Source organism: Hetaerina americana, unplaced genomic scaffold, assembly GCF_022747635.1.
Source record: "Hetaerina americana unplaced genomic scaffold, ioHetAmer1.1.p SCAF_7, whole genome shotgun sequence".
Lineage (NCBI taxonomy): Eukaryota > Metazoa > Arthropoda > Insecta > Odonata > Calopterygidae > Hetaerina > Hetaerina americana.
The window spans coordinates 44,815,007-44,840,954 of NW_027287316.1; the positions used below are offsets into that span (position 1 = coordinate 44,815,007).

Genomic DNA, 25,948 nt, shown 5'->3' on the forward strand with positions numbered 1-25,948 from the left:
CTATTTATGATATAAGAAATAGTGCTGTACACACAAACCATTATAAGACATTTTTTTAAAAGCAAACAATCACAGACTTAATTTAATAACTTGACTAGTGGTAGGTGTCATATTGGCCAAAAATTCATTGATAAATTAAAATCAATAAAAATAATTTTATTGGATCTCTATTTTGACAATTTAACCACAGCCTTAAACTGTAAGATCAGTGGAGGATAGAATTTACTCATAAACAAACCCATTACAGGATCAAAAGTTATGTAAATAGAAAATAATGAAGGTAATGAAATGTGGCAACATTTGTGAATACAAGGACAGATTTTCTGAATTTATATTTTGCCTTAATATGATTTCAAATACACAGTATTTTTCACTGAAATTAAAGCTGAATTTTAAAATGCATGACCAAAATTTTTATTGTACATAATATATTTATAGGTTGGCAAGACAAAAGACATGGAATTATGCCCAAGGTTAGGTATTTCATTCTTTTCATTTAAGGATTTTTTTTCACTCTTTCATTTATAGAGAAAGCTTTCCCTATCCATTTTCAGGGATAATTCCCTGAAAATGAATAGGGAAAGCTTCCTTCCCTAATAATTCTTTCATTACTATTATCAGTCCATAAAGGAGTGAAAAATAGCCTTATGATAACCCATATTACTGAAAATTTAGTTTAGCAACAAAATTTCTACTTTTCAATCCATTTATTTTCCTAACCATAATGAAAAGAATGCTTTTGTTTTATACAACTGTATTTGGTTGAGGCACCATGCATTTCACTGCACAGTGGCATCCTCAGGTACAAAGTGAAGGGGCACGATCCCCTGATTCTCCTCCTACATCTATAAGAACTGCATAGACATGAAAGTGGTTGAGTTCAAAAGTCTCAAAGTCATATTCCTTCCTTTTGTCTCACACATCTACCTCCTTAACCTTCCCAAAGAAAGTTAGACCCTCAGCCTTCATTCCCTGACTATTATAAATCTCTGCTTGCTTGTTTACTTTGCACGTGACAATGCTAAAGTGCAGTGAAAAGCTAAGTGTTGTTACCAAATGACTCTGAGGAAAACTAAAAATTTCTTTTTCAATATGAAATTCAAGAACTACCAGAGTAATGCCTGAGTATGTTTTATTTTTTATATTTAACAAATAAATGATTAATGTCCTCATGTTGCCCTTGGGAAGTTGGTGAAACATAATGGGTAAAAACATTACAGATTTTCATAATCTGCTCCAACAAGTGGCAATTATCTGTGATAAACACATGTAAGAAAATGAGATCCTGCTTTCAGAAATATTTCAGTTTAATTTTGATGTCCCTTAAAGAAATTTCATTTTAAAATGTAGTTACTCATGACAAATTATTCAAGTATTAAAGTCACAACAAGCACAGGTTAGGATCTGAAAAGAAGTTCCTGTAATATGCTCAAATTATTAAATAAATATGATTAAACAATAGCTGAAACTTGCTAATAACAAATTGAGCATTACTACCGAAGATTAACTTATATGTGATCATTTCCAACTCAATGGTAAATCAACAGCAAAATCTCGGGCCATTGTAGAAAAAGAAGTAGGGTACAGCACACAGCCAATTTTATTTACCAAATCTCACTTTTAGTACAGTAATAAATAATACAAGTAATAATAATACACTTTTCAGTAACAAAATGAATTATGGATGAACACCTTCATTTACTATTTATAGTGAATGCAATCTTTTAAAGTGCAACTAATCAAAATTTCACTACAACTACATGATTCTAACATGATTACTTTTACATAATTCCTTTGCAATGCCCACAATATTTTTGTTTGGTTTTCAACATGTTGCTCAACAATTTAAAGTATAGATGCAATGAAGTAAATAAGGGTGTACGCATATTTAACAATAGACACTAAATTCACTTCCATGAGCCATATCTTACAACATTAGGTTGATTACTTTTGCAATGTACATGCATACTAGTAGTAACAATCTTGAGCTAATGCTTTGTTGGTGGCAAGAAGCCTGTTGTAGTTCCCTAGTACTTGAATCATTTTCTGAATGTTATTTTCCCATTTCCTAACATGCTAATGATTTTGAGAAAGTGATTTTTCATGCTACTACAATGATATCCCTAGAAGTAAAAATAATATTAGTTTATAATAAGTTTGAATCATACTCATATATTAACAATAAATTACCGATGCCCACCAGACTGACACAAATAAAATGCTCAAAAATTAACACCTTCACGAAAATTTCCAATTCAAGGGAGGAATCAGTTGCACGTGTAGGTGAAGGAGGTAGCATCATAAGTCATCTCCCTTCCCATCCCCCTCAATCCATCCCTTTCATCACTCTTTCCCCAACACAAAACCTTTACCCTAATCCCCACCATCCTGTCACCTTTCCCATCTCACGTGATCCTTGCAGGTGCTGCTGGGGCCAATCCCGGAGGCGAGAGGGGCTTGAACCCAACGGCATCACTCACGGCCTCAGCCACAGCAGCTGGTGTGGCAGGCATGGCTGGGATGGCAGGGGCAGCAGTGGCTGCAGGGGCTGGAGGGGGCACTGGGGGCTTGATGGGTGGGGGCAGGGGGGCTAGTGGTGGAGGATCAACCACCATTCGCCCCACCCCTGCATCTGCAGCGGCCGCTGTTACGCCATCAACAACTATGGTCACAGCCACCCAGTTGGCATCTTCACCACCCATGGCTGTGACCCCACGGACACGGAGGCGGGAGAAGAAGCAAGAGCAGAAAGAGGAGGAGGAAGAGGAGGATGAGGGGGACGATGATGATGATGGCACAAGGACACATCTGCTCAACCTAGCGAGGAAACAAAGACAGCAACAGCAGAAACAGCAGAAAGCTCAACAGAAGCAGACCCAGGAAACACAGACAATGGTGACGGGAAATGGGAGTTCTCCCATGGCTAGATCGCCACCAGGACTCCAGACTCCGGTAAGTAGTTGAGTTAGGAAAAGAGCAAACAATTTAATTGTCTTTAAAAAGCGATGTGAGGCATGTCAAATCTTTAAATTTTACATGCTAGTATTTATGATGATGGATGTCAAGTGTTTATGATTATGTGGTGAATATCATAGCAGGTTACGTAAGTGAAAATAAATTAATATGTTTAGTTCTAACTCTTAACAGACACATATACTCTCAGCATTAAAATTCATAATGTATTCTATGTACCATTGAGCTTGAAATTTGGGAGCAAAAACAAAAATTTTTCAAGTTACCATGCTGAATTTGCTATAAATATTTTTGAAGCATCTATGTCAGTAGTGTGAATGCCAACAAAATAGCGAATGCCTTCTCTATTCTGTGCCATGAATTTCAAACTTTACTTAATATATTAATCCACAGGTCCTTAATTCTCTAATCTCCAATGACTGAATTCATTGAAAAGCTACTGCTATACATAGCATACCCACACACCATACATAAAATTGTGTAAACTATCCTCTGCTTACTTCACACTGCTACACAAATATCACATCATCCTTACATATGCCATCGATTGGATTATTAGCTGCCCCAATCCAGGCCTACTTTACCTAGTCATCTTCCAACAATCACAAAGTATTATTATCAGTACTAAAAGAACTCAGGAAAGTGTGTGCTTGTGAATACACTGAATGAATTATTAAAGTATATATGTGCCTAACTAAACTTATGATTGCATAATGTATCGCAGCATTTTTAATAAAATGTAAAGGATAATCATATCGTTAAAAACTGAAAATTTTGAACTTGCAGATAAATATATAGACACTAATCCTTTTTCTACAGAGTTTCATCAAGAATCCATCAAATGTGTTGTAAGGTGTTATAATTTACAATATGTCCTATGTGTATTATGTTCCTGGTACACGTTACTCAAAGTGTAGCAACATGTTTAGGGAAATCACAATTATTGTGGCCATAAGGATACATCTTTGTTCTGTTTAGCATTTATATCCCATTAAACTATTCATGTTATTGTTTGATATAAGGAGAACAATAGAGTTCGAAGTGGGAAATAGTGTATTTATAAGCTCAGGTACATTAATTAGAAATGTTTGTTCAGCTGGGAAGTATAGTTTACCAAGGGTAATGAGTAAAATTCAGCAGCATCAGATTAAAATAGTAGAAATAAGGATGATTCATATTGAGGACTTACAGAGAAGAAATTTGGCATGACAATCCTTACCCATGAAATAATAAGATTTTATGACAAAGTATCATATAATAGTATTCACTATATTCTTAAGAAACTATTTTCATCCAGAAATGTAAGCCCTAATAGATAAATATAATGATAAGAACCTCTGCATGCTATTGAACCTACACAATACAATCATGAAACATTTCACCCAACATGATCATGGATAAGAAAATTTGAGTTCACATATGTAATACAAGCCCACAATTTTAAGATTAACCCAGCAATACTCCAGCTTGACTTTTAAAATCGAACTATTTTCTTGATGCTGTAAAAATGGGGAGATAATTCTCCACCCAGGGCCATAGCTGCAGACTCGTGACTGCACCAGTATAGAAATGATATAGTGATGGAACCAGTGAGGAAATCAGCCACCAACATTTACAAACAGCCCGGAATATTTTTTTGTGAAATAAGCATGTTATCAAAAAAATATTATCTCTATAGATTCGCGAGACCTGACAGGCTTGTGACTAAATGTACTAGACAGTAACACATTTAAAAAAATATCAAATTAAATCTAGTGATTGCCATTTTCATGGCTTCACATAGGTGTATTTTATCATTCAAGATACTGCAATTAGGAACAGCTTAACTACTAGGTGGTGCAGTGTTGAAAGCTGGTATTCACTATTGTATGCCATGCAGCAAAAGACCTTGCACTGACAATAAAGTTTGAAACTCATAATACTGTAACATCATCATCAGAATGTGCCAAAGACGTTACAGTTAATTTTCTTCATTAGCAACGATAGTTCATCAATGAACCAATTTTAACACTTCTTGTTCAAACCTGAAAATGCCATAAAATAGTTCAAAAAACTGAAACAAACCTTCTTTAAATCCCTGCAGACTTGGCATATTCTTTTTATTTAGTTGACCTTTTTAATTTTTATTAGGCATGTTTTTTTTCTTATATAAACATTAGTTCACATAATATCTAGTATTTCTTTTTAAATCAAATGCTGTACAACCCAGCATCAAATTCACAATGGCTTAACTCTTGCATAACTTTCATCAATTATTTACCTATAATATCAAAATTAACTCAAGCTAAATATTTTAAAAAGAAATAATAAGATTTACAAGCATCCCATAACTTAAAAAATATTGTGTACCCAGAATCTGGATTAAGTGCACAAGAATTGAAATTAATAAATGCTCAAAAGAAAAATATAAATTCAGCATCTCAGATTAACTTATCAAGTACTCATACTATATAAAATATACTTTTGGGTGGAAATTTGTAAACTCTATTTGTGAAAACCATGACAGAAATTGAAACTAAAAGACGGTATGATAAAACACAAGCTATTCAACAAAATAACTAGAAACTGACACTACATAAAGAATTTCAATTGTACTTATGTATTACTCTGCAATGAAACTAAATTGGAGCACATAAAAATAACTAAATATCTTGCAATGTTATCACTGATAAGTAAAACTGCAATTTGTGTGATTAACATCAACTTTTTCTATTAAGTACATTTATTTTGTTTCTTGATATGTTCTAAAACCAAATGTTAAATGTGCAGTAAATTCAATAAATGCTTAACATAAAAATCTTTTTTAATAAAAATTAAATATTTATCATTATCATTATTTTATTATCGGCCACTTGATTGATAGCAATTTTATTCTAATTAAGTCAAATCATACTTTCTCATTTCAATGTCTGTGACAAGTCTGCATATTCCAAGTCTAAGTCAAATGTGGTAAGTTAAACTGTTAAGTTCATTTTATTGCAAAATTTGCTTTTTAGATAAACTGACAAAGCTAATAACTTACTAACGTTTGGAAACAGAAATTACTTAAACTTAAATAGCAAAGATTTATTTTGGCTGACAGCCATTAAACTTAATCTTGTGGTCTCGCAATTATTTACCAATTCAAAGATCAATCAATTTGAGTTCATCAATTTTTTACATTTGGTAGAAAATGAACTGAAACAGCCACGATTAATTAAAAGAAAGATCAACTGCCAAATATATTTATTTCTAAAAATTTCCCGTCTCACAGCATTAAGAGAATCTTTTTACATCTATTTTTTTCAATATTAACAACAAGCAACATCTTCTTCAGCAAATCCTCTTCTCAGCCACCAGTAACTTCCATAAATCTTCCTAAAGCCTTCTTGCTTAATAAAAAACCCTCTTCTATCTACACACATCTATTTCTTCTCTTTGTAGGAGGACAGCAAAAAAGACAAGAAAAGTGAGAAAAGTGACGAATTGCCTAGTGAGTTCGAATGTTGCTTTTGCACCTCGAAGGTAGTATTGCGTCTTTATTCCCTTTTTCAGATTTGTAGCCCTAGAAAGTTACTCTGTCACTGTAAATTAGTAGTGTGAAAAGAGTAGTGCGATTTCTTTGCCCGTAGTGCTGATTGTGCTCTCTGGCTGTTAAAAAAAGGATGGAAGCACCACCCAAATTCACACTGCTTCATGAGCATAAAGGGTACAAGAGCCACAACTACTAGTCCAAATGATGCCTTCATTTTAAAAAGACAATTTGACTCTACCAAGCATGGTGTTGTTTTTAATTTCATGGAAATCACCACCACATAATAATTTCTTCTCCACCTCACAAATGATGGCACACCACATAATAGATTTTTAAAAATAGCAAGTGTTTATCCAAACTTTGCGCTTTATTACATTCCTAACACTGTACATAATGCATAAGTAGTTAGAAATTACTCTTAATTCTCATCTTTACATTCAGGACAATAAAGGCACATAAGCTAAAGCTTATGCACCTTTGTAATGCTGAATTATCAGCATCGTTTTTCTCAATGAATGGTAAGTAGGTACTTCATCACTACTGATCATTTCATACAGTATCCTTAAAATATATTTAGGAGTAACCTCTAATATATGGACCACATATACATAATTCTAACAAACACATGCAACTTAACAAAAGATGAAATATAGATAGAAGAAAAACATAGAAGGCATGTGAAACGCTGATGAAAACAACTGAATGTGGACCTCTGTATTAAAGAGGGTTTTCTCAAATACCAATGCAGGATTGCGAATGAGCCAACAAATACATAATGAATATTTATCCATTTTAATAGCAATTATTACTATTAAATATCTTTTTTTCATAATGCCACTCTTGAAAAGAGAAACTTTTTCTGCAGGGGTCACATGATGACTGTCATTTTCACAAATTTTGGGGTAACACTATACATAAAGTTGTAATAAAAATGCACTGTGTATCACAGCACTGCAAAAAAAAAAATATATATATATATATATATATATATATATATATATATATATATATATATATATATATATATATATATATATATATATATATATATAAGTCAGTAGCAGGAATAGTGATAAGAAGCCACCCAACATCTATTGTGGACCATCACAGAGTACCAATTCAATTTCATTAGTGAAAGCTGAACCATTTGCCTTAGCATATAATAATAGCAAATATAGCAAGCTAAAATAAAAAAAATAAGTTTTTCTCATGACTTGATAACGCCATGTAAATATACTTTTAAAAGATTGGAGGCAATTTTAGTAAGTGCTTAAATGAGGAAATAAGAGAAATGAGGATTCATTTTCTGAATAGATTCAGCTATCAGCACCCTCAGTTCCCCCATAGCTCATACATCCTTGTGGATTTTTCCAATTTAGCTCACCTAAGGCATCTATAAAAATGTGTATCAACATCCAACACTTAAAATCCTCTTATGAAATTCTTAGGTAAGACTTCATTCATGTGTCTGTGCAAAAAACAGGAATTTTATATCACTCTTGTACCCGTATACTGCTCCTGGCAGCCAAATTTACACTTCATAAACTTTGGAGCCATATTGCCTTAGAATTTTCCAGTTTTTAATCATTTTTCAGAATGCAGTTTTTAAACTTATTACTTATTAGGTAGGCTTTCAAATATTAGCATGTTTATTTACATCAAGCAAGTACGCACCATCAAAAAAAAATGACCTCTCTGTCTGCACGATACTTGTGGCTCCAATGATTTATTGTATTGCACTTATTAAAAAATAATGCCTTGTTTCAATCTTTAACTAAACCACTTAAGAATTTAAAACTCTGAAACCAATTTCAAAGGAAAAATTGGAGTCATTTTACTTATTCTTTACTGGAAAAACTAGTATTTTTCATTTCAAAAACACAAAGTGCGGTACCTACTACTTGCATAGTCATCATCATGAATTTACTTGCTTAAAGCACTCGGTTTTCTTTTCTCAAATTTGATTTTATGGAAAATGATTAAAATATTTATTTAGGAAATGAATCTTAATCCCAAAATTCATTAGGTTACTTAATTTAATATCACTGAATGCTAATTCAAATATTTTTTCAATGTGAAACTATGAGGTACCAGTGTTGTAAAATTATATTGAAGCTTACTAACAAATGCCCCACTCTACTTATGTGAAAATGTGAGAATTTTGTCACAAAATCAAGTTTTTTGCCCAAATCCAGTTTAAGATCTTTGATCATTGAGAATATAAATTCTCGTGATTATCTATTACTTTATTATATGCAAGAATTTTTGGTAATCTCATATTCTATTTCAGGAAGAATGCCCACTCACAAAAAAACATGTGCTGCTTAGTATAAGATTTATGCATGCTTAAAACTGCATGTGTGCTTTTTGGTGAATGTGGTCTGCATACTGCTTGCTGACATTTTGGAATGGTAGCTATTCCACATAACTGGTAATCAAGGATTCTGAATGCTTATATTGGCTATCATATTAACAAAAAAATCATGTGAACCTATCATTCAAAATCTATATCAACCCTTTTTCTTTCATCAATAACCTATCAAATCTCCTCTCTATATGAATTTGTATCCACCTATTAAATTATAATTAAGTTTTTCTCAAAGGTAATTTTAAAAAATGGGTGTATAGTGAAAATTATTTGAAAATGAATTTAAAACTGAATTATTGGAATTGATTATGGGCATATTTTTCTATTAATTGACTATCATGTGATCACATCAGGCATTTTTAATAATGCGCTCTAGATTATCTGACTACAAACAGGCTAAGAAAAGTTCTCCTTAATTTAATTATGGTTTGGTATCAAATTAATTAGGTGTTTAACTGCTACTCTCTTGTACCATTGACAGTTTTTTGAGTTGAAGGGAAATTCCCATACCATCCATATCAGTTCTCTGTCAATCCTCTGTGATTGAAGAAATATTAAAAATTTGAAAGTGAAAGATTTTGTGAGGATTAATCATTATTCTACAGCATTTAAAAGAAATCTTTACAAGACTAATACGATAACCCCTCATTGTTTAGAGTAATAGTTTTCATAATTCAAACACCCATGCTGTCAATATGAGCCTTCCTTTAAATCTGGACTTAGGTATTACTGGTGCACTTACTGGGACTAGAAGATTAACACGAAATATTATGCCACATCTCTTCAATCTGTGTAATCTCTGATATACTGCAATGAACATAGTCCACAAATTAACCATTTTACCTCAAACACAATATTACACTAATTCAACCATTAACTATGCCATGATAAATATATCCTTTGGTAGGCCTTGTATAATGAGAGTAGTCCAAATTCTGAAAGTACTAATGGAAATGGAAGAATTAGATGAGGCACCAAATCTTAAAACATAAGCAGCTCCTTAAGGAAAAAAATTAGAAAAATATTGTACATTATAATATATTTTATGTTTTCACCAGCCAAAGTGAGGATACACATTAAAGTGGAAGACTGCAAAAATGTACCACATATGTAAGTACCTAAAACATTAAACAAGAAAGGTAGCTTAATTTGGCATAAATAATATGCAAATAAATAGGAAAAAATATTAAAGAAAAAAATGGTAGCATCAGAGACTGGATTCAAATGCATGGGTTTTAAGTTGCATAAATTTGGAAATAGTGACACTTCGAAACTTGGCCATCACCGCACAAATATTCAGGTGCATGTATACAAGTTTACTTAGAGTTTAACCTTGTATGAATATTTACTCATTTGATTGATACCAATGAAGTACAATAAATGAATGCATAAACACTTATGTATTACAGAATAATGTATATATATACATATATATATATATATATACATACATATACAGGTGTATGTATATATGCTGTATGTGGGTCGCGGTAGTCCAGGGGGTAGAGGGTTGGACTACTGACTGGAGGGTCCCAGGTTCGATTCCTGGGCAAGTCTCTGGGCACCTGCAGCTCCACCCAAGCTATATGATTTTTTGGGTACCAGATCCTGGGAAACCATAACCGGCACAGTGAAAGGAACTGGCCCCCCTACCCTGATGTGTGAATTTCACACGCTGTCGGGCTTAGTACTGGGTGAACTCTACCATCACCAACCAAACCGACCTTTGGGTTGATTACTGTTTTTATGGTTTATATACATATATATTTATACATACATACATACATGTATATACAACTTTAGATAGCATGAAGGTAGGAGGCAGAAGTTACAAAAATGAGAAAAGAAAACTTTTGAAAACTTACTGGAATTCTTGAAAAAAGCCTATGGATAAGCATGTTTGAAGTCATGGCTACAACTCTACAATGGAAACCAAAATTGGTTATCACAGAATACATATTTGCCAACTATAAACCTGAAATAGTGTATTCTGTTAGAGGCGATATTGCTTAAGGAAAAGAAAAAGTCTGTCTGATTTATTTTGCTTCATATTTTTGGAAGTACTTTAAACAACTATTACAGTGTGATAATTTGCCACCCCCTCCCTGAAAATGATTATTTAACATGGACATTATTTAAAAGACTGCTGAAAAAAGGGGGTTTACTTAGGCCATCTAGGATTAATGTTCAAATAACAAGGGCAGAATCAAACATACAGACCACCTAGTCTTTTCAAAAGTCTACATACATGTAGCACTTGATAAGGTTTCTTGAGCATGTAAACAGTAGGGTGCAATTCATAACAATTCTTGTAAAAATCAATAAGTAAGATTGTTGTAAAGTACATTGGAAAACAATATGCAATGGTTCATAAGGCGGAAGCAGAGTGCAAAAGAAGTGAAGCTAAAATGTCAATAAAAAAATCATAAAAATGTAACTCCTCACAACAAAGAGTTATTCTCTAGTAAATGACAACTTGCTCCCTGCCATCAACCTAGCAGTTGTAATAGTTTTTCTCAAGTTGCATCTTAGAAGTAATACCCAAACATAATTTTTTCACACCTTTTAACAAAGCTATACTCTGAAAACTGTATTATGTCTCACTAACACAAGCAATCGCCATTAGTTGAGTAGGTGCCCACCTATATTGTAATCATTTCAAATGCATGCATGAAATAAACACCAATTTTTTTAGGGGGGAAAGCAGCATTATAATACATCATGAATAGTTATATATCATGTAAGTTTTAAAAAATTACACTTACAATTTAGTGAATTGGCATCATTGATGACCAGAAATGTTTCATGAGAAAGAAGATGATTCATATTTAATGTATGAAATAATTAATGACCAAGAAAAAGAATGAGAGACACATATTTGCCAACGCTAGACTCCCTCTACTGGCTTTTGCATTACCCATTAACTGTCCAATATTTTTAGAAGTATGATACACCTTAAAGATCCTCACTGACCTTATTGTTCATCAACGAATTCAGCGGCACAGGATAAGCCATAGTGACTAATTAGCTACAAAACATATAGCAGCACATCAATGTTTCCTCACCTTCTTAAGCAGTTTTTGGCCAAGTTCAGATCATTAAGCATAATGACCCCCTTGAGCAACTTGAATAAATAGGTACTCTGAAAATGTGAAAATTAAGCAATTAATGCACCAAGTATGGCATCACTTTGCAATTAAAAGTAAAGGACAATCAAAGAAGAAAGTTTTCACATATAAGAGATACAATGAACACATTTATAACTACCACTCAATGTTCAATAGCTAGTTTCACAATAACCTTTTCACACTGATTGTGTCTAACTAAAAGCCTCTTCACATTCATGCATTTTAGAATGTATTTAATTTAATGAGAATTATTTCAGCTTCTTCAGAATTTCTGCATTTCATGCACATTATTGCTTTCCTTCAGAACACATCTTGCCCATAATCATAGTCCATCAACAGATTACACAGTAATTAAATAGAAAGATGAAATCCAAGGCTTATAAAAAGCTAATAAATGTCAGGGAGTACAAAGATATACCAGATGGCCAATGTCTCTCAAATGAGTTATAAAAAACAAACAGTCAATATTTTCCTTGCAAGTATCAGTTTGGCCTGCAAAAATTCTTTAAATAAAGTATAAGAATTCACACATCCACAGTAGGTATGATCGCTCATAGGATATAAGGGAAAATGTAACTATGCCTCTTTTTTGAATCAGGCTTCCTAGATGATCCTCATGCTTGGCATAATGAAATTGCAATGGACATAATTGCAATAAAGAAATTATCAGAAGCTTTGGGGATATCATCCTATATTATCCCAAGGCAGTCGTGAGTGCAAGGGCGATCAATCGTGAAAAAAATTAGGAGAGTACAGAATTCAGCATACTTATTTCATAGCATTCCATTTCATTTTAAATAGTGCATATTCATAGAAATTTCTAAACAGTAAGAGAAATTGAAAAACAAATGATAGAATTGAATTAATTGTTTTTCTATAATAGGTACGTAATATTTCCAGACCACCCTCAATCTTAGATATTTTAATTTTCTGCATTTGATAGAGTATGTTTCTAAGATAAAACATGAAAAAATTGAGGATTCTTTAATTTAGCCATTTAATAATTATTTGATATATGTATTATTCTGTGTGAGACATCTCAACATGATTCCATAACACTTATGAGAATAAATCCTTAACTAAGGACACAGTCTTTAACACCCACAATATAAAAAAATGAGTTACTTACAAAGTTAAGGCACCATAACAAGTTAGTATGGTATTTTAGTCTAGTCAAAGAAAATGAGGTATTTTATATTAAAACAATAATTAAATAAAACTATGAGAATATATACCCATTCGCCCATCAATATATCACTAGGATGAAGAGATAACACTAATTTCAAAAAAAGTGTAAACCTAATCTCTAATTTCAATAGATATCTATAATAAACATTCTATTTTGACATTATCTACATTAAAACTGTAGAGCTGAATAAATCCCACTCAAAAACCATAAGAGGCATAATAATGGACTGGTAAAACAAATTTAGTTAAAAAATAATTAAATAATTAAACAGATATCCATTGGCCACAATTACTAATTATGTAATTACTAATCATACAAGTACTAATAATATACTAAAATGAGCTGTGCTCCATTAAAATGAACAAATAGAAATTATGCCCACAGCTAAATTTTTCAACACTAAGAGAATTTTATGGTCCCTAATTAAAACTATAACCATTACTTACAAATACAATTGAATGTTGAATAATGCCAGCATCTTTTACAAACTAACTAACATTTTCATGTGTGTCTTTCCCTATAAGAATATCTCATTTTAAAGGGAATTTTCCACAGAACTACATTACAATCTCAGATAAATGTCAAAATACTGTAGTGGTTTGCATAAAATAGGTAGGTTCTTTAATTTCATATCTAAGATCATTATCTCATGGACCTCAAAACAAGAATTATCAAACCTTCTGCTATGAATGCTTACTTTTACCTATGGCAAATTTAATATTTATCACTACATTGCATTGCTTCTGCTATAAAAATATAACATATATAAAAACTTTAAATGAATGCTTCAATGCTTTTCTTTAATTCTATTCAACATATGCCTATGTTTTCATCTGCTGATTTTTATCTTAGAAACATGGCACTATCACACTATATTAAAACCCCTCACAAACTTTAAAAAAACAGCTTCCAGATGCATATGTTATTATATAAACACATTATTCTAACCTTACTGCATATGCATTCTCAAACCTTTTAATGCATTAACATTTTTTGTTTCACTGCCTTAAATTATGTTTATAATAGAGTAAAAACGTTCACCACTAATATTTTACAACTGCTTCTTTTAATACATACTTTTGTACAGAATCAAAACTAAAACCAAACGCTTTACTAACTTTGTATTTTCATGCAGAGATTTAAATGAAAATTAAAATTTCAAAAAATAAAAGCTGTCAGGTAAACAAACTTTAAAGTGACTGACTAACAAGAATTCTCCACCGATTAATCAACCCATTGGCAACAATGCATTGCAGGAGGATGGTGCAGTTGATGATGAAATGAGGGGACAGGAGAGAGGAGGAGGTGGAGGAGGAGGGGGAAGGAGGCTCACGGGTGGAGAGACGGGTGCTGCCAAAGGGCATAATGTGACCCCTCTCAAATGACAAGCTCTCTCCCTCTCTCTAACTCACCAACCTGAAAAAAAAATGTTGTGACTTTGAGGAGTGTGATGTGAGAGTTGATGGCATTGACTTCAATGACTTGCTTATTTTAATTGTGAGGTGAGGGTGTGTCTCCGCGTATGAGCAAGCAGGAGGTGAGTGAGACAATCCACAAGCAGAAATCCCCAAAAAGCAAGTGATTGTTTAAGACCTTAAGACCAAAAGCACAGATTGTAAGTACTGTTTTGATGGAGGTTATGAAACATGTACGTATAACACCCTTTAAGGTAACTGGTCTCATTATAACAGCCATGTGATTTTCATATAGAGAGGAGTTCCTTAATACCCCCATTTCTACCTATCCTTTGTCTCCATGTGTTTCAAGGTTGAAAATCATCCATTGACTTCAAATACTTTCATAAAAAATTTTAATTATTATCAGCATGCAGCATAGCAGACTGCAAATACAGTGATTTTTAAACTGCATCTAGAGTAGTTTCCACACTGACATCACCATTTTCCTCAACTTAATATAAAGATGAATGAGTGATGATCAGAATTAAATGGTTTTCTTAAATAGCCTCTTATAAATATACCAACACCACCACACTATTTCTTATTTTCTCACTTGAATTAAGTATTGATTCAACCACTAGAATTACACACAGAGGGACAAAATTATGATCCTCTGTCATCTACACTCCTGCAATGTACAATTATTGGATTAAAAAGCTCAAAATTCCAAACATATATGGTCAGAGTAGTACAAAATTCATTCACAATGTATAGCAGATTATATGGGTTTTGCACTCAACTACATGCTTATAGAATATGACAACTCCATTTGCTCTCAGTATAAAAAAATCTAACTTCATTAATGATCAAGACATGCCTATTTAATCATACTCATGATGTAAAGGTAAGTGAACATCTAACATTTGATTCCAACTATTACACAATTCAAGCATGATGAGCTTCAAGTGAGTAGCTAATATTTACATTCTGCAAAATATCAAAATAAATTACTGCAAAACACAATTATTGTACGTGTACACATAAATAAACATTTTAATGAGGTGGAAAACAATATATTACGCCATTAATTACTGAGGAAATTTGAACTTTTAATGTGTCTACACAAATCAAAGTGGTGTAACTGTTTATGTAATAACATCGATTAAAACAATGATGAAATTTTAGTATCAGATTCAAAAAATTTTCCATTCCTAAAAGATGGTTCAAACATCTTGTAGAGGCCTATTTCAACAATAATGGCAAAAAAACTCATGAATCACATCCAAGAAAAATCTTCTAACTACCCACATGTTTCTCATAAAAACATAACATCATGTTAATGTGTCATTACTATGTTTGCCATTTGCTTTACAGTTCTTATACATAATATATGTGGTGATAAAGTGAAAAACTAGCTGGCCATTCAAGATATCAAATTCTCATATGTTTAAGAAGCTGAATATCAACCCCACACACGTTTAACCGACAAACATTTGTTTCATAAGTGTGTCTTAATATTCCCATGATTTTGCTTACACACAATGCTGCAGGACTTCAAAGAATTCATCGACGCTGAGAGTCTAATGCCTCTACCAACAAGAGACTTCCCTCAACAGCAACTACAAACTTGTAATTCCCCGCCACAAAATGCCATTGAAATGATGTCATTTCGGCCAGGAGCAATAAAAAATGGAAATGGTGCCCGGGGACTGGAGAATAGTCTTGGTAGGCTGGAGGGCATCACAAAGGAAAGGAGGGATTGTGCAGAGAGGGATGGTGGAAGCAGTGTGGATAGCTCAGAGACATATGCCAGCTGCAGGACACACCCATCAGCCTCCCAGGCCGACCTCCTAGACGATGACTCAAACAATCTCTACGTGAACCCACTTGACGGTACTAGGAAAGTGGGAGCAGTGAGCAAGGGGGGAGATATGACAAGTCCAATTAGCCCATCTTCAGGAGCCCTTGTGCCCTTCCCTTCCACACCAACCCCTGCAATGACCTCACCCTCCTCTCAAGTGGGTGGGATGACAAAAAGTGCTTCTGGAGACACGGCTCTTGTAAGTGCCTTGCGAGGGTTGCTTGCTGAGGAAGCAAGCGTGACATCTTTAGGGCAAAAGTGTGACAAGCTAGGGATGGGAAGTGGGCGACAGTTTCCATTGGGCGGGAGCAGAGGCAGCCTGGATGATGACGCCCCACTCCCAAAGCATCGAAAGACACGATTCCAACAAGTAAGTGCGGACATTTACTTCCAAGAGTTCATGAACACAAAATTTCAAGGGAAAAAAAATCCAGGCAGGATCATTCCAATATTTCTTTCAAATTTAAAAACTATAAATCTGTCACTTTTTAGCCCAAAAATGTATATGTAAGGCTGACTCAATTGGCAACATTCAATATTTTTCTTAAGCTGTAATACAAAATCCAGCTAATAGCATACTATTTACTCTCAAATAAAAAAAATGTTTGCAGACAAAACTATTAAAACCTCATTCTCATCAAGCTCATATTTTAATCCTTTGCTGTAGAAAAGAAAAGGATTATGATTTTTAAAATGTTTTTAACTGCAGACAACCAAAAAATTATCATACTTTTCAGTGTAGCTAATCAGTTAACCATCGATGCTCCACTCATTAACTCTAAAATAATAAATCTTTTCACAGAATTTCAAGAAATGCTATAAAGGTTTATAATTAGAAGACAAGGCAACTGGCAATAAATACTATTGTTGGTTAATTTATTAGAGAATGCAGAGGTATGGGAGAACATTTCCTAACTGCACTTTTAGATGCCTCAAACCACTTTATACTGTAATATTTTTGTAACCTCCTAGCAAACTACGCTTCTCATTCACTATTTAACCTACAATTTTTCTGTAGCTTAGATAAATTGACAGCTTGTACTCAACCAGCAAAAGTAAGCTTTATGACACCTACTGCTTTTATTATATCCAACACTTTAAAATAGAGTATTCTATTTATGAAAAGTATGTTTGCAACTTGATACATCATTTGAAATATGGAGCATGGGTCGTTTGCCCATTATCTACAGACTGAAAAATCAATATATAAATTTCAATATCATTGAAAAATCTAATAATTTTTCATTAAAAGCCTTACAATATCCTTTGCACCCTTACAATTACCTACTTAGCTGCCAAATACCATCTTAAAAGCCATGAGAAACCAAACATTTTGGTCTAGAGCATGCAGTTAAGTGAGCATTTTAAATATCTTTAAGTATTTATCAGATAGATAGAAATGTAAGAGCTAAATTAGGCTTGTACATTTCAAACATTTGATGTATCTGAACTATAATGAAAACCCTTTGCGCTCTCAATCTGATAGTTAATAGATTTTAACGACATCATTCTCTGGGATATTTGCTAATGCCAATGAATCAACCATGTCAGGGGGCAAAGCAACGCACTCGGTTTGGTGACTCAGAAAAAGGTAGCACAGAAGATGCAGATTGGGCAGATGCATCTATGGCCACTGGGACGACAAGCATCGCAGCAAGTACAACTCCTGACAAATACCACCACCATCGCAGCGCAAGCAGCAGTAGTGGCAGGAAACCTTCCCTCTTTGCAACTCCTGGTCGCAGCCTTGCTTCATCAGCAACACGCATCCTCAACCACCATTTATTTGGCCTTCAATCCTTAGCCACTTACAGGGCTGGTAAAGTGGCATACCCTACATATATGAATAATATATATAGACATTAACCAATAACAGTCAACTTAAAAAATATATTCATCAACCATTTTGATAAAAAACACATGTGCTGTAAATTAGTAACAAATGCTCCCAAAAGACACCAATACACAGCTAATACATTATCAGGCTATCTTGGATGCTTAGTGCAATAAATCCTAGATCTTAAGCTAATGGTCAAAAAACTGTGTTATGCTTTGAGTATAGAGATATATAAAGCTAATTAGAAAAGTATTTAAAGTAGAACATAAAAATTCATTCTACAAAAAAATGTCTCACATGTGAGTTGGGTGAAATGTTATTTACAACTTAACAAAAGAAAATATGCATGTAAGAAAGTACTAATAATAAGGTTAAAAATGGTATTTCAGAGTAAAAGTTTTCATGGAGGTTCCTCAGATGTTTTAAAATTATGTGCTGGAAATTTCATGAAAACTTTTATCCTAAGATACCACTATGATTGACAATGCCTCACTTTCATTCATCATCAATGGTTATCTAAGTTTCTCCTTACTTATAAAACTAAAATGCAATTTTTATATAATTTTTATTTGAACTATTTCTTCATAAATGAGGACTCTTCATTCCAGGGAAAAATGGGAGTAAGTCATCGCTGTCGGTAGAATCGATTGACAACACAAATGAGCAGAGGCGCAAGAAATCAATACTCAAGAAGTCAGACAGCACAGGAGGCAGTGGAAGTGGAGACTATGGTAATGGCAATGGAACAAAGGCATTAATAGGGTTCGGAGCTACGGGCATTGGAAATAGCAGAGATGCTATCGGCTGTGGCAGCACAGATGGTGGGAGCACAGCATCCGTTTCACACAGGCATTTCCATCACCAGCGCTCATCCGTGATTGCAGATCCTGAAACTGAGAAACTCATTCCCACTGATACTACAGCATGCGGAAACACCTCTGATAATGGTGGAGCTACCTCAGGTGGTTAGTACCTCTCATTCATTATCCAACTACCATTCCAGCTCTTGGTCTACCAGGGACTCTTTGTTTCCATTCAAAAGAGCTAACAGATGAAAGCCATAATTTCAAATACACTAATATAAAAACAATTCTTCTCAAATTAAAATTGAAGAGGAGAATGAAAGGCATTAATAGGGTTCAGGGGAGAGTGAAAGGTCAGCAGAGATATATCCATATCCATTCAGATTACCTATATAGCCAAAATCTCCACACTCTAATTTTTGCGCTCAAGAGAGAAATCAGAACAATTGCTTCCTGAAACTAATCCATTTTATTCCGTATTCTATTATTAAGGGGAAGAAATATCTATTAGGAAATGAAATAAAGATGCTTTCATTGATATGAAAAGAAAGGAATAACAGGAAGCAAGTAATAAATCCTGGAAGAGGATCAGGTGATAGCTATGGAGAAAAAAGGTGGGATATCTTAAAACTGGGATAAAAAAAGCCCCAAAAAAAAAGAGAGGAGATTATGCAGTGGAAACGCCTTAGGAAGCCAGAAAAAACTTAAGGGATTATTAGGAAGATGAGTAAGATAAGGAAACAGAAGCATTTAAACACAAATTTAGGGAGAAGAAAGTGAAAAGAGCTAAAAGTATATGATTTTAACCATTTTATGATAATACTATGTCAACGTCAAATAAAAATGTATTTGAGGAAGTAATGGGGTGAATGAAAATTAGTTGAAAGAGCAGTTCAAGGCTATGGAGAACTTAGAGAGAGGGGGTGAAATAGATGCATCATTCAGGAAAATGAAAAAACTGTCAAAAAGTTTTGAATGAATCTCTTCACGATATCAGCAATATAAAAATAAATATTTTGAGCTCGGAAAGATTCAGTAAGATGGAAAGAATATATCCAAGAATTTTATGGTCAAAGTATTAGGCCAACAAGTTTAGACAGACTGGGAGTATAATGTCACTAAGGGTAGCTTAAGTTTAGGTAATCTCACTTAACTGTGAAATAGAAAAGGTGATAAAAGAAATTAAAATGAAAAAAGAGTAGTAGTAGTTTTGAGGGAAGGCGACCGACAGCTGAGGTCATTTGCACCATACGGGATGGACAGGAAAGGATGAAGGGTGGAGAGAAACCCGGCGTCTGCATTAGCCTACTCTTTACGAAAGGTGCCAAGGGGTCCGCAGTTTAACATCCCATCCGACAGACGGCGTACTCACTCAAAGTGCTCCCCACAAAGCACCTCAAGTAGGGATCGAGATACTTGAAAAATATTCAACACCACCGGGATTTGAACCCGCGTGAGCACTCGTGAACAAAGAGGTGGGAGTATATAACATCCTGGCAGAACTACGACGGAAGTTTGAAAAAAGAAGTTTTTATGGGATCATTTATGAGGGAGAAATTTAGCCTTAAGATTTCATTCATCCAGTATTAATTACCATCCCAACAAATTGGAAAAGCAAAGGTATGTGAATACTATAGGATCATAAATTTGATTTCAAATGCAACAAAGGTAGTATTTAGCAGCAGCAACAAAAGGATAGAGAAAAGGGCAAGGTAATTTCCCATAATTGGGGGAAGATCATTTTGAGTATTTAGGAAAACTGTGCACATGATGCCATTGACGTAATGAGGTCACTGATGGAAAGGAGTGCAGAATACAACTGGGATATATTTGTTTGCTTGGCAGATCTCAAGAAGTCATTCACCCAATAAATTTTATACAAGTTATTAACATACTGCAGAAGATTTCTATGCTTTTAAATTCCCATATGAATGTATACATCAGGAGGAGATTCCACTTAAGTGATTACTGTGGCATTTCCTGCCACTCTTGAACAAGGAACTTCTTCTACCTTCTAAATGGATATATAATTGCTCATCATCTTCTGCATGGATTCATATTTTCTTTGTGAAATGGACAATTTGTTTGATGCAAGCAAAAATATTATAGTTAAATTATCTTGAGGATTAACTAATTAGTAAACCTGATTAAACTTTACTAAATTAAATTTTAACTTAAGTGAGATTGCTTTTGTGGCTAACTTATTAAATCTACTTAAAAAAAAGTCACACTCATTACTTACATCCAAGGATAATGTTTAGTTTGCTGCATAAGATACTCCTATAAAAAACTAATCCAACCAGGTTTCCATTGATTGACTGCAATTTTCCTCAGAACGATAAACTTTGCATCTTGCACCAAAATCATTTTTGTGTATATTTTATTCTGTAGGGTTTTAATATCCAATTTAGCAACAATTTTCAGGGTATATGATTCTTAAATATAATTTTCAGATGTAACAGGAGATGAGTACTCCCCAAAGCTGAGACAATCTTCCACTTCGCTTATACCAGCAAGACAGCACCAATCATCATTGCTCTCCTCTCCGGACAAAATTCAATCTGCTGCCATGATTCAGAGAGGGATAGGACCCAAAACTAGCACAAAGCCTCATGCCTTACCAATAAAATTTATCCTTAATTCTGAACAAAGTGGCCCCAAAAATTGTACTCCTGGTCCAGATGAGGGAAGGAAAAAGTGGGGCATCGACTCTACAGGCAGAAATGCAGGCATTGCAAAAGGGGAAACGTCAATAAACCCAATAGCAAGGCGCATCCCCCTATCCTCCACTGGGTTGAGCCATCCAACCACCGACCTCTTGCTTATCAACACAGTTACGCAGCCTGACTGGCTGCATGGTAAGGCCTGTACCAGCTGTGGGAGGACTATTGCTCCTGAGAGCTGGTTACAAAGTGAAGGGTTGACAGCCAATAGCGTGAAGGCAATGAACAAGAGCTCATGGGGACACGGTAATGCCCAACTGATAGGGAAACCAAGTGCTGAGATTAAGGATGGAGAACGAAAATGCCCACACTGCGGAATGATAAACATGCCGGATAAAGTGTACATTTGCCCGCCGACAAAGACTGAAAAGAAAACATTGGTCGATGATCTCCTCTTTGCAGACTGCTCACCCACAGAGGAGACAAGCTTACTCGAAAATGTTGCGAATAATCAAGCCAAGAAAACGGAGGATAGCACGACACCATCTTCTGGAGTTCTGGGCACTTCAGGAGTCAGAAAAGTTCTCCCTCCATCATAGCATTTGCGGGTGGGCCATGCCAACAGCAAATACGTCTTCCTAGCTTCCTTTGGCATAATGGCAAAGTCACTCTAAAACTGAACAAATGCTCACTGTGTGCATTCATTTGCCTTTCCACATTGGCTTCAGAGGCCAAAAAACTTATTTGCTCAAACACTGAGCAATTTCTATAACAGCTATGAAGGAGTCATTCCAGAATTTGTCCTTGGTCCCATTCCTTCTATATAAGCATAATAATCTAAATTATATTTTTTTTACTGCCCTATTCCCTGAAATATTTTACTCTGAATCTTGCATATTAAGGATATTTTCTTCCAATTTTTTTAAACCAGAAAATCACCTTGATGTGAAATTCATCATGACTTCCAATGAAATAGATACATGATAACTAAAAACAAATATCTTGATGGAAATACTGACAAAAAAACTCCTGATAACATTTTCTTCCATAACATTTTTAAGAACTCACTCTAAATTAACAATTTTATATAAATTATAAAATCCATTCCCATCAACTGAAATGAGCATGTGCAAGTTGGTATGATCCAGATGTAATGCTAAAAATTTTTGCATGTGTCAATATGTGTAACTACAGTTAAAGAATAAGTTTCCCTTCTTTTCAATTTCGAATGATTTAAAATAAATTTTATTTCATGCCTCGTTGGAATGTCTTCTTGTAGTTATATGCCTTAAATGTCCTCAGTAGGTATAAAAAATAGCAGGAAATACAGTAGGTGGAAAAAATGAGTGACATAAGTCTTTTGAAACTTTGAGTGAGAATATTTTCAACAGCAGGTCAAAGAAAACAATATGTCATGGTGTGAAATGAGTGACTGCATGCATTGCTGATGTGAGCTACTTGATCCTAGAAGAAAATATGGCAACTGACATAGTGATGCAAGACAGCTATATTAGGTTGGCCATTTATAGTGAAAAATGTACTTATGTGAAGCTTTTGAGCCTGTGATTATATTGTTTTCCTATGTGTTGTCTTTTTCAGACAGGAAAGCTGCAATATATATTAAGACATGATTGATTTTGAAAGAAAATACATTTGAGTAGAACATTAAGAGATAAAATGAACAATAAATATTTAACAGCCAATATGAAGAACAGGTTTTTATCTAAAAGAAGTGCATGTGTATATTTGTTTTTAAAAAGAAAAAAGATGGTGCATATTTTAGAATGTGTGAATGTGAGTATACTAATTTGTATAAGAATGCTTTTCAAGTGTAGAATTTAGAACTATGTGTTGGCATAAATCACCAAATTGTTGTTGTTGCTCTCGTTATAAACATGAACAGGTTAGAGAGAGACTATGAATTGTTGAATCTGGTTTTCAAGGAGAACCGCAAGAAAATACACTCACGTGGTGTGTGCCATGGTTTCTTTCTTAGTTTGAATGGTTGGTTAAGAAAGTTCACCAATACAAGGTAGTCTGTAATTGCACAAAATTTTAGCACATGATTTGCCTGATTCCTGGTGTTATGTAGGTTTAGAAGCACCAACGCATTTTCCAGAGTAAAGGTCAGAGTTTTGTGGAAAAGTGATTGTATTTGATAAGTATATTTGAGATACATTACTAAAATGCTCAGGCAATTCTCATGCTGAATTCATTGTTACTTTACCATTTGGTCTACTTGTTTTTATTCAGAGTATGACCTTTGTGTTATAGCCAATCATGAAATTTTTATAAAAATACTTTGTAGACTTGCACCAAGCAAATTACATGTGATCGAAAAGTTTTGGTATCACTCATCTAGAGGTTCAAAGTTTTTTGTGTGATAGGGTGAAGAGTGGTGTGACTAGAAGGGTATGATTGGAGCAAAATGCTATTCCTCCTTAAATATACAATAATAATAATTCCATGCTCAAATTACAAAGCCCACTTCGAGTGTTTGATGGAGTAAATGCTAAGGGTGAGTGCAAGCAATTACGCGATTCTCATTTGAATATTGGAAGAGTTAGGGGGGAAGGCCATGAAGCTACATTCTAAGAGGCAAGCCTATAATTACTGTTGAGTGATATTTTTATTTAAGGCCTAATATTCTATTATTTGATTGTTATGTGTGGTAAACTAAGAATTAAGTGTGAATTCTAAATCCATTTTGAGTACATACATAAAACATTGTTTTCATCTGCTATTATGGTCAAATTATTGTTCTTCATAGTTTGAACATCACAACCAAATAAAGTTATAATGTTCACTTGATATAATAATGCATTGATAAAAACAGCTGAATAAAGTTTGCCTCAGAAAAATGAAAACATCTAATGTCATGATTTCTGCATGCATAAGATTAAATATGATTTCTGCATGTATGTGACTAGCTAATAAGTTTTGCATTTGAACTGATTACAACACAAAATCATACAAAAGAATCTCTTCACTAACATCAACCAGTCGTTGACATCATCAAGTGAATGAAAACCCAAATTACAAGAATATTTTGCAGGAAAAATAGTCAAAATTCACCATGGAAAGGATACAATTACTACTTTAATTGATGAGTCAGTATGTATGTTTACCTAACAAATTAGGGCAAGTAGGATTAAGAAAGAAGAGGGAAGGAGGAAAATTCAAAGCACGATTTGTTAGTTCAAATAAGAGAAAAAGAGGTACACTTTCTATCCAACCATGAGACTGTCAATTCCAGTTAAATCTTAGGCATGAATCCTGAAGCATGCCTCAGTTGAACTATAGACAGTTCTATTATCAACATAGATACTGTCAAGAAATGTGCTATCCTGAGCATTTATGATATAAATGCAGGAATTTTGGTGTACATCAGTGGTTGACTTCATCTAAGTACCTAGCATGGCATTTGCAGTAGTTCTTTCAACTTTAGGATAGTGGCCAAGTAATTCATTTCATCTATAAAGTGTGCTCTACAAAGTAATCAGGCAGGAGGAAAAAATTCAAACGAAAATCACTTCTCCCAGCAATAAGCAAAGAGTGGAAGAGGAGAGTACATTTGTCATTCCCAATTTGTCATTGCAAATTGATTTCCAATTCGCTGGCAATATTATCAAATTATGCATGCTCTTCCCCTGGTCAGCTAAGTAATACTATTTTTATAGATTATATGACAGAGATACATATTTCACTACTATTGAAAATTACTTATAGATAGATGGCATCACTTAGATATTTCAGATTTTATGACACATGTAATTGTGAGTAATGATACCCCAATGCTGAAATGTCATTTGCAGGCTAGTAAAAAATTATGAATTTTTAAGACTTTCATTATCCAAATGTTAGAAAATTAATTTAGATCTCACACAAATCCATGTTAACCATCAAAGAATGGGGAGTAAATGGTAAGAATTTGGCTAAACCTAAACCTTTTAACAATTCCATCAATTATATATGCATTTGATACCTATAGAGCAGCTATATAGAAACATATATATGCATACAAGGGATGTCTAAAAAGTACTGAGCCTACCTGTGTATGAGTCATACAAGGAAAACTGCGCTTTTGTATTTCTCTCCAAAGTCCTCCTGTAGTATGACGTAATTCTTCCAGTGATGTTCCACCTTTGTAAACCCTTGGCAAAAGTTCTGGCATATCTGTCTTGATCATCTTTCACCAGAAGTCATGGACTAGAT

At 34.0% G+C, this 25,948-nt stretch overlaps 1 protein-coding gene across 1 annotated transcript in view; it reads left to right on the top strand.

The window, feature by feature from the left end:
• Window positions 1–24,594, top strand: part of LOC139696664 (uncharacterized) — a 248,519-nt gene extending 223,925 nt beyond the window's left edge. Inside the window, exons 6-12 of the mRNA XM_071595476.1 lie at window positions 2,423–2,952; window positions 5,893–5,922; window positions 6,397–6,477; window positions 16,120–16,800; window positions 17,982–18,249; window positions 18,876–19,232; window positions 21,524–24,594. Of these exons, the coding sequence (XP_071451577.1) occupies window positions 2,423–2,952; window positions 5,893–5,922; window positions 6,397–6,477; window positions 16,120–16,800; window positions 17,982–18,249; window positions 18,876–19,232; window positions 21,524–22,332 (2,756 nt within the window). The 3' untranslated portion in view covers window positions 22,333–24,594. The remainder of the gene's footprint in view (window positions 1–2,422; window positions 2,953–5,892; window positions 5,923–6,396; window positions 6,478–16,119; window positions 16,801–17,981; window positions 18,250–18,875; window positions 19,233–21,523) is intronic.
• The last annotated feature ends 1,354 nt before the right edge of the window (window positions 24,595–25,948 follow it).